Below are 10,312 nucleotides of genomic sequence, written 5' to 3' on the forward strand. Positions count from 1 at the left end.
TCCAGCGAGTAGCCTATATTTGTCTAGAATCTCAAGCTAGGCACAAGGAGGAAAAAAAAAAAAAAACACATAAACTTATACCCTCTCCAAGGCTGATGCATTCCATCCAAGAACTGAATTTGATTTGTCTAGGAGACGGCAGTGACATCTCCCTGGAAAACAGGGATACAAACCCCAGCGTAGACAAGCAGAGTCACAGGAACACACTGACCACAGCGCACCTCGCTAGACACACTCATACGTGCATGCTGGGCCTCGCCCTGCCTGGCTGCATTTTCCAAAACCAGAAAAGCGCTTCTGAGCTGTCTCACAAACAAGCTTCTCTGGGTTTTTTCAGAGGCCCTGACACCCTTCTGTCCTAACCAGTTCAAACACTCTCCAGGTGTCTAGGCCTCTTTTTCCCTCTGACCCACGCATCAGTCATCATAAAAGGCAGCCAACCTGCCCAAACTTCCACCATAAAAACCCCCGAGAAGAGAGTTGAAAAAGAAAAAGGAGGAGACCAGAGAGTGTTTTTTCTTTCGCTTGTAAAAAGAGCTCATAAAGCGATCAAAAACCAAACCCAAACAAAACAAAACAAAACAAAACCGCCAGCCCAGGCCGGGGCTTTGTTACCTTTGCGCCTCTCGCCTCCTCTGGCCCGAGCTCCGCGGATCCCATTCATGACGAACGGTTTCTTCCAAACTGAGAGAAAAAAGTTTGCAACTTTATGGTTCCAAATTTTACACCCTCGCAGGTCTGGGAGAGCCGGCTAACACTTTTGTTCCAAATTTTTCCCCCTCGCAGGTCTGGGAGAGCCGGCTAACACTTTTTTCCCCCAACAGCCGGTCTGCGGAGATTTGCTGTTGAATAATAACAAAGGAGAGAGGATACGTATTTAAAGAAAAGAAGTGATTAATGGTTTTCTGTATAATTCTCACATTTTTCTTAGCTCTTGTCTACACAGAATGGCTGTGAACTTTAAGCTCCATAGAAATCTTTTTTTTTTTTAATTCTATTCATACCTTCCAACAAGCAGCTTTGATTTGGTTCTTTAGAGACATTCCTGGGGGGGCATATGCTTTTTAAGGACTATTTTTCCCCTGACTAAGGGCTACCGCATCCCCTTGCAGCTAAAACATCACACCGCGATTCCACCAAACAAAGCTTGCCCCTCTCATCCTCCAGGTCCAGGGTGATTTTTTTATGAGTCTCCCAGCAGCATTTAAACGGGCAGTTCAACTGCACTTTCTAGCACTGGGGACATCCCCGCGGTAGGTTCCCCCAGCCCTATCCAGCCTCCAACTACCACAGCTGCAAACCAGAGGAAAGCAAAATAAATAACAATAAAACATGGGGGTGGGATTGGCTCTTTTTATTTTCCAAAAGGAGATGGGACCTCAAAACGACTTTTCATTGCAAACACTCTCCTGAGCCCCGAGCTTTTTGAAAATGGGTGGCTGCACCCTGGACCACCACCAGACCACAGACCCCAAAGCTGGAGCCTCCAGACTGTCAAACTTCTCAGCGGTGCTGCACTAAAGCTGCCAGAGCCTGGCAGAGCTTCTGAGGGTCACCTGCACCCCTTTTCCCTTCCCCCATTTCATTTTAGGGGTGACTGGGACCTCAGAGACAGAAAGCTATTTGGTCCCCAGTCGTACTTTCGATACTTTCTATGAGAAAGAAAATGAAAATTAATACAGGAGCAGGGCTTCACAAAAGAGGCCATTTGTCTTCTTGATTATCTATTTGCTTGTCAGAGTTTGAGCTATGGCACTGGCTAGCTCCTTTGTAATATAAAAATACTCTGAAAACCTGCAAACACCCAGAAACATCTGTGCAAAAAATTAGACTCATTAAAGTCTTAAACACCTCAGAGAAAAGCGATACCTTCTTACGCGGAGAGGAAAGAGGCCGGCCTCAAGGAATCCCTCTCTGGAAACTTTAATAACCAAAGAGCCGTCTGTCTAGAAGGAGACAGCTTAACCGCATTTTATTTGCTTATGACAAATAAATCACGATATGAAAGGCTTTGCCATACTTAAGCCTCTTGTGTCCTACAATGAAACATTTTTCCTCCATTAGGGACTAGAATCAGCCCTCCCAGTCCTTTCAATCCATTTTTGGACTGCAGGAAAAAATTAAAAGCCCCAAACATAACACACCCACCCCAAAAAGAAAACAAACCAGCTACCACAATTCGGAGTCCTCTGAGATAGAAATTCCCACTGGACTCTTTGAAAAAAACCTTCAACCACATACAATGTGAGACTGAACCCACTTAAGATGCTTAAAATATACACTGGATGGCATTTGTCTATATCTTTACAACAAGGTTTCAACAAAAACACGCTGTGCTAGTCACAAGAAACCAAACATTTATTTCTATTGTCACTGTACAGGACACAAATTTTCACGTCAACGAAGCGTTCTAGACTTAGGCAGCCCCAGAAGTAGGAACAGGCCTGGTTTGGAATGTCAGAAGAACAGGAGAGAGGACACACATGACATAAAATAATAGTAATAATAATAATATTAATCATCATCATAATAAACGATAGATACAACAATAGGTAAACTATGGGACAGGGCTCTGCGAGATCGTCCTCCCAGACTGGGAGCAGCACATTTTATTTCCTACTTTCACATTCATTTTTAGTCTAGGAGAGAAGGCTTCTGCTGTACAACTCTGGTTTGGTGAGAGGGTGGTGCCCAGCTCCCAGGACTCAACTGGCCCATCGCCCTGCCAGGCATGGCTTGACCTTCCAGAGAAAGGCCTTCCCTCTTCCCATCTCTTTTTTAATGTCTTGGACTCAATTTCCCTGCCTGCTCCTCTGTAGTCAAGGCTGCCCCCTCCTCCACTTGCCCCCTTCTCTTTGCCCCACCACCAGCCCTTTGGTGGAAGGGGGTAAGCAGTCATTGTTCCCGGTGAGTCGGCACAGAAGAGGAGGGAGGTTGTGTGTGTGTTACCGTGGCCAAAACACTGCACTATCTGGCAGTCAGAGGGTGCTTTCATGGGGTGTCAGGAGTGGGGACAAAGAGAGAAAATCCAAGCTGTCTTCCAGCGGTGGCAGCAGCAGAGGCGGCAGCAGCCGAACTGGGCCTCATTTGTTAGCCGGGTGTCGAGGTAATGGTCGCCACCGAGGCCCGTCCTCTCCTCGGCAGAGTAAACAAGACAGATGGGCCTGGGCCTGGCATGATTAAAGATGAAACGTGGATCCATCTTCTCCAAAGCAGAAAACGAGAAGCTGCAGCCTCCTCCTATTTCTCTTTCTGTCTTTTTCTTTTTCCTTTCTTTCTTTCTCTTTTTTTTTTTTTTCTTAAGGAAGAAAGCAAGAGACTTGAACCTTCCTCTGGGGGGAGGGCCTCACTCAGGCTCCCTATTGTCATTTCTATAAATAAAGCTTCTCCTCCCCCTCCTTCGCATTTATTCGCATATAGATAAAGTGGGGGGAGGATAGATAGGTTGTTCTGGGCGCAGGCCCCAGGGCCTCCTCCCGCTCTCCCGTTCCCCCCAACCTGCGCTCACTGCCCACCCGCCCCGAGGTTCTCAGCTCCCCATGGGTGGCACTAGAGCACTGGGGGGCCTCCGTTGGGCCGGCCAGGGGGCCCTCCTGCAGAGCCTGCGGTGCCACCAGAACGGATCTTGGTGTTGGGCAACTTGTGGTCCTTTTTCCACTTCATGCGCCGGTTCTGGAACCAGATCTTGATCTGGCGCTCGGACAGGCAGAGCGCGTGGGCGATCTCCACCCTCCGGCGCCGCGTCAGGTAGCGGTTGTAGTGAAATTCCTTCTCCAGCTCCAGGACCTGCTGGCGAGTGTAGGCGGTCCGAGAGCGCTTGGGCTCCCCGCCGGCGTAATTGGGGTTTACTGGACACACACAGAGAGAAGGAGAAAGAGAAAGTTTTATTGCCCCCCGAACGGGAGGAGGGAGAGCCTTTTCTTCTAGTTTACACGGTGTCTCCCTCCCCCCTCCCACCACCTCGTCATCCTCCAGAAAAGGGGTGGGGGACGGGGAAAAAAGAAAGCAAGACAGAGAAAGAGACCTCAAAGTTTGAAGTTTGTTGTGATCATTGTTTGGGAATGTGTGGTGTGTGTGTGCCCCTGCGCGCGCGCGTGCGTGTGTGTATGTGTGCGTGTGTACCTGTGTATGTGTGTGTACTGGTTTTACTCGCTTCTCTCTTCCCCTTGGTAGGGGGCCCTGGGATGAGAGACTGTGGGGTGAAAAAGGGAGGGATTCTCTAAACCTTTCTTCTGTTTGGTTCCCACCCTCACTCTCAGATTCCAAGCAGTGCCAGCCTCCAGTAAAAACTTTTGCCCACTTCTCCAGCCAAGTACCAGACTAGAAGAAAGGAAAAAATAAATACTGGGAGTGACTCAACTCTCCTTAAATACGATTACCTACTCCTCCTCCTCCACCTCCCACATCCCTCCCCAACTTCCAACTTCACTGCGACTACCTCTCCCTGGCGAAAAAGTCGCTGGTGAGAATGGCTAAGAGGATGGGGAACCGACTTCAAAGGCGCGGGGCCCACCAGGCCATAAAAATTTATGGGGGATGTAATTATGTGGCTCTGAAAACAGGCGACCGTAAATCTCTGGCAATGGCGAGTTTATAGCGGGGACAATTGGCTTTCCCCAAACCCTCCCCCATACCTCGGAGGTCCCTTCGGTGTAAAGCGCCTGGGGTGGGAGGGGGAAGGGGTGCCCACGCACTCACCCGTGCTCACGTGAACTTTGCGCATCCAAGGGTAGACGACGGGCTCTTTGCACGCGGAGTGGGACGGGCTGGGGTGCAGGGGGTTCTGGGCGCAGGGAGGCGGCGGGGGGCTGCTGCTGACCGCCTCGCAGCGCTGGCCGGGCTCCGGGAGGAGGGCCCCGGCAGGTGGCGGCGCAGGAGCCCGAGGGGACAGCCCAGGCGGGGGCGCGGCGTAGTACCCGGGCGAGTGGTCGCTGGGTAGGTAATCGCTCTGTGAATATTCCTCGCACGGAGGGAACTTGGGGTCGACATAGTTTGAGTTGATCAAAAAAGAACTCATAGCCATTAATTTCTGGGAATTGCCCACAAAATATACTAAAATTTATTCCGACCCCTGACTCGTTTTCCTGTTTCCGAAAGCCCTCCTACTTACTGTCAAGTGAACAAAGTTAGGGGCCCACGTGATCCTCCGAACCAATGGCACCCTCCCCACCCACCCACCCACCACCAGGATTTACATAGGGCGCCTGCGGAGCGACCCCATCCTCGCCTTGTTCTCTCCGGGATCAGACTGAAAGACCGAGAGGGAGAGACCGCAGGTTGCGACTGGAGGGCCTTGGTGCGCTGAGCACAACGCAATCCCTTGATCTCAGAAGTTGGGGGGCTCCCGCTGTAGCCCCTTCTGTCCTGCCTCACCTTTGCTAGGCAGTCTCTGCTTTCCATAGGCCCCCATCTTCTCCGCGCGGCGGGAGGGAGCCCATGCACCTCGCATCTGCGTAGAGTTAAATGACCGGCGGCTGGGGGCTCCGCCTGGAAAGGGGAACCCATCTGGGGGCGAGGGGCACTGAGCTTGGGGCTTTTCTCTGCAGCTTGATGGGGAGGGGTAGAGGGTGAGAGAGGAGGCGTTGGGAGCTAGAGGGCGGGTGAGCAGAGGGACTTGTCAGAGATGAATGGAACCGCGGGCGGATCGATAGGAAATTCATGCACTAATTCGGGGAGACCTCGCCTTCCAAATCGCATTTAGCTGCGCTATTAGCTTAGCTGTGTCGGTCAGTCCGTCTGTCCCCCTTCTCCTATCCACTTCTCATTTTTATCCCACATGGCTCAGGCCGCAAGCGAGAAACGATTGGTTTCCCACACTGAAGATGAGCACTGTAGTTAAAAAAATAAAAAAGGAAAGAAAGAAAGAAAAGAAAGAAAAAGAAAGGAAGAGAAAGAGAAGGAAAAAATTTGAAAAGAAAAGAAAAAGAAAAGGGGGAGAAATCCTGCAACTTTTGAGAGCAAACTGAATTGCAATTTGCGAATTCCAGAACCACCCGAGCAATACTAACTGGAGCTCCCAGACATTCTAATAATTACCTAATGCTACTGCCGCCTCCGCGAATAGAAATCCACCATCCATGTGATGCTGAGGATACAAGCCCTAGAAGTGACCCCAACACACAATAACGCTCCCTGGTAATCGTGGATTTCCAGGGCATCTTGTTCTGAACCCAAACGGAAAGGCGAGCTCAGCATCCGTTTGAAACGCAAGTTTCCTTTGCCTTCACACACTCAAGACAACAGTCCTTTTTCCAGAATCTCTAATAAAGCCTCTCTGAGCCCAGAATAGAAAATAAGTGGACTTAGGGTGTGAGAATACATTAAAAACATGATCAACTACATTAACCTATTCAGAGAAGTGAAAAAAGGCCAAGGCTCCCAGGAACAGGCATGAAGAGTTCAGGTAGATGATTCCTCGTCTTTAACCAGTTGAGGAAGGAATAGAAAGGGGAAGAAGGAAAAAGGAAGGAGTCTTCTGGGGTCAGTCACCGGGTGGTCCTCATTTAGGAAAAGAATAGATTTTTTTTTTCTTCTGGAAAAAAATGAGCGGAGTGTTTATGTCAACTACATATTCCCCTAGATACGAATTTGTGACCACAAAATTCCTTACACAAATTCGGATCTACAGGGTATATACAGAAGACAGACAGATCTTCTTGGCCCAGAAATTTTCCAGTTCTCCTACTTTCCGCGCGTTCTTCGTTTGGGGTGTGGTTTGAGTGCTTTGGTTTTATTTCGTTTTGTTCTACTTTTGAGCTCTGGGAACAGAAAAAGACACCGCGGGTCCATTCTTGAGATTACAAGGTTTTTCAACCCCTCTTCTATTAGAAATAGAAGCCGCCGATCCGCAAAAGAACGCGAACCTCACCGCCGCCGCGCAACTCTCGGTGGCGCATGAATTATGAGATGTAAACATTAGCTAGCACAAAAGGAGGAAGGGTCATCCTGAGGCTGCCGCCAAGTTAGAATCAGGCCTTTCTGGGTGCTTGAGTGCCCCTCCCCTCTCCTTTCCCCAGGACTTTTTATTATTATTATTTTTAAGAAAAAACACAAAATCCCAATAGGCTTCTCTATGACCTTCGAAGCCTTTAGTTTGCGATCAAACGAATATCTAGATATTTTCCAAAGCGCCTCTCAGCAAAGGGAGGAGGGAGAGGCGGCTGGGTGTGAAGTGGGTGTAATAAAACTCCTTTTGGAAAAATTCAATGGTAAAAAGAGAGAGAAACAGCTGTAAAGAAAAATGCTGGGAGACCAAGCAGATGGGGCCCGGGATATTTAATGACGGGCAATTCCGTTTACAACCTGAGAAAAAGATCAAAGGCGTTTCATTTCCGAATGAAGGGCAATGAGGAACCATAAAAGATGCAGCCAGATGATACACAAGCCCCTCCCAATCTCCCACACCTTCTGGGAGCCAGAAAAGGGGGACAATCCCCGGGAGGTATATGGAGAAACCCGTTTCCCCACCCTCTGAGCCCTAGGCTCTTGTCTAAATTCGAAAACAGTAACTCCCACCTGCTTGGGTTGCTGATGGTGGGATCAAAATTGGGATCTGGGATCTCGCAAGTAACTTCTTGAGGGTCTCAGTTATTGAACTGAGGGCCTGGGGGTTGCACTGGAGGAATGGAGGCTCAGACTGTGAAAGCTGTGACAAGATCAGAGGAAGCCTCCTTCCCACTCAGACCCCCTTACCCATCTCCCTAGGTCCGAGGATTACTTGGGTCCCTAATAGGCAAGTCAGAATAGGATCAGTTTCATGATCAAAAACAGCAACAGCCCCAAACCACCAGCATACTCTGACATCTTGGCCCAGCCTCAGTTCCAAGACCCTTGCAGGTGGGTAGGGAGAAGAGTTCCTAGCTGCCTGCAACTAGGTCTAGAGAACCTCTGATTATTATTATTATTTGAAATCACAAATGTAAGCATTCCCACTGTTGGCCTCTGGGCCTTATTTCTGCAATAACAACACTCTTCTAGCCTAGTTAGACTCATACATATTTGGGGAGGAGGAAGCAAACTATTACACTGTAATTAACATCTTTGCGGAAACCTCAGATCCTCATCTGAGTACCCAGGGAGACTAGCCTGGCCCTAGGCCCACAGACAAAATGCCCTGCTAGGATCCCCACCAGCTCCCTAGCATCAAGCAGGGACTTTCCCAGGTCTTCTCAAAAGCCACTTCTCAGCTCCAGGACCCACTCCAACCGGTCAGACCCCTCCTCCACCCCATACCTCCTGTCCTGCTCAACTCGCACCCTCCGAAAGGCGTCCAACCCGTTGGTGTTTCGGAAATTTGGGAGGGCCTCCGGGCTGGCTGCCGGGCCTCTCGGCTGCTCTGCGCCTCACGAGGGATGTGGCCCAGGTGCCCAGAGCACCCCAAGAGAGAGAAAGGGGGGCAGAGCGACCGCGGAGATTGGGTATAGCTGATCCTAGGGCTAGAGCACGGAGATTTTCTCTGCGCGCTGGGAGCTGCCACCTGTCCATCTCTCAAGGCGCCGCACCTCCCCCCTACACACACCCACTCTGGCCCAGTCCAGCCGCCAGGGGTGGACGACTGGGTTTATCAGAGACTCCTAGGAGGTTTCATCCCTTTTTCTTCCACCCCCTAGAGGAACACTAACGGCGCTGGTGCATAATTATAAAAAGATGAGTAAGGACTCGCGCACCCGCGCGCTATCGCTATCGCGCGCGCGTGGCTGATTCCAGGGCTCCCGGGTCATCCCAAGGATTCTCAGCCTTCTCCTGGCAGCCACAGGTTGCCAACGTTACCTTCCGCTGCCCAGCCCACACCGGGGGCCCCGGACGTGCCCAAGCCTCCAGGAAGTATCCACCTTTTTTTTTTGGCAGAGGGAAAAAGGGATGAAGCGAGGGAGGGAAACCGAAGGGCCCCGCGGAGGCAAGTCCCCAGCCAGCCCGCGTCCAGCAGCTGCGCGGAAGAGGGGAAGGCCTAGAGTGGGAGCGGGCAGGAGTACTCACCCGGCCGCTCCCCGCGCCCTCCTGGCTGCAGGCCCGCCCGCAGACCCGCTGGGTAACAGCTGAGCTCGCTCTTGTCCACTATTGTGTGTCCGGAAAACCGAACTGCCTGCCGAACTGCCGCTGCGGGCAGAAGAGCCCAGGCCCCCTCAGAGGCTGGAACAAGACTTTTTTTTGGTGTGTTTTTGTTTTGGAAGCGCAAGTTTTCGTATTAATCTCATACTTTGGCAGTCTTTGTTAAACAGCTAGGCGTGTCACGAGGCTCTCTAACATTTTAATAATTTTTAGACGCCGTGACCTGCGGTTCACCCCTCTCTGGGCCTCCCCCACGAGCAGGCAGTTGCTATACTACGCTCGTGCAGTTCGCTAGGTCATATTGAATTTTGCGCAGGTCATTACTTGGGAGAAAAATGACAGAGGAGGAATTTGATGCATCTCATCCTCTCCAGCTCCACTTTTTGCCAGAGCCTTCTCTTCTCCTCACCCAACCCCACCCACGCTCCAAAAAAGTTCCACTCAGATAGGAATCAGCTGGCCCGCCCGCCCCTGCTTTGATTTTCCATCATTCTTATATTTTCCTCAGCTCTTGTTTCTGGGGCAAAGAGGGAGAGGTGAGGTTCCATGTGGGATCCTTTTAGACCCTCAAAGAGAGACTGGGACCTTGGAAACTGGAAATGGGACACCTGAGCCAGAAGCCCCCTTCCTTGGATATTTTGCCCTAAATGCCTGCACAGGCGGGGCCTGTATCCCGACTCAGTGCACATCCCATTCGCTTATCTCCCCAAGTGCCAGAGATACTCCCATTTCTTCCAAAACTTTGGAGGCTTCAGGCCCCCAGGAATGACCTCTCCACTTCTCTGGGCTGAGATTTTGGTCCACAGCCCAGTATGACTGAGGGAGACTGAAAGAAGCCAGAGAAAGGGACAAGACTGCACAGGTGAAAGCTGGGACCTTGGCTTTTAAAGGCTTTACTTGTCCTTTTAAAACAAAACAATATTCTCCTCCCTATACAATAACTCCTTGGCCTATCCCCATCACCACCACAAGCGGTTCATGAGCAAATCGAAAAGCATCAAACATACTTGAGTTTGTCTCTTCAGGATTAGAATCCAGTGGACTGTCTATAATATACCTCTCCTTTTCCCCAGCCTCTAAGGTACCAGCAGAAGCAGGTCAAGGGACTCCCTTCTACCCAGTTCAAGTCTGAGACTCAGGCTGGTCTTAGGTCTAGGAGAGCACTGGCAGGGGTCATACCCAAGTATGAGAGGCCAGGAAAGTGTTCCTCAAGGCACCTTGCTTGGTAGGGGTGGCAGCATCCACTACTTCCCCATCCCTACAC

At 50.6% G+C, this 10,312-nt stretch overlaps 1 protein-coding gene across 1 annotated transcript; it reads right to left on the bottom strand.

The window, feature by feature from the left end:
• Window positions 1-2,342: 2,342 nt before the first annotated feature.
• HOXB4 (homeobox B4) lies at window positions 2,343-5,146 on the bottom strand. Its single transcript, XM_006166127.3, has 2 exons — window positions 4,699-5,146; window positions 2,343-3,848 (listed from the first exon to the last, which is right to left on the bottom strand). The coding sequence occupies exons 1-2, from the start codon at window positions 5,021-5,023 to the stop codon at window positions 3,550-3,552; spliced, it is 624 nt and encodes a 207-aa protein (XP_006166189.3). The 5' UTR covers window positions 5,024-5,146; the 3' UTR covers window positions 2,343-3,549.
• Between the last annotated feature and the right edge of the window lie 5,166 nt (window positions 5,147-10,312).

This window comes from Tupaia chinensis, unplaced genomic scaffold, assembly GCF_000334495.1.
Source record: "Tupaia chinensis unplaced genomic scaffold, TupChi_1.0 Scaffold144171_2, whole genome shotgun sequence".
In the NCBI taxonomy this organism is placed as follows: Eukaryota; Metazoa; Chordata; class Mammalia; order Scandentia; family Tupaiidae; genus Tupaia; species Tupaia belangeri.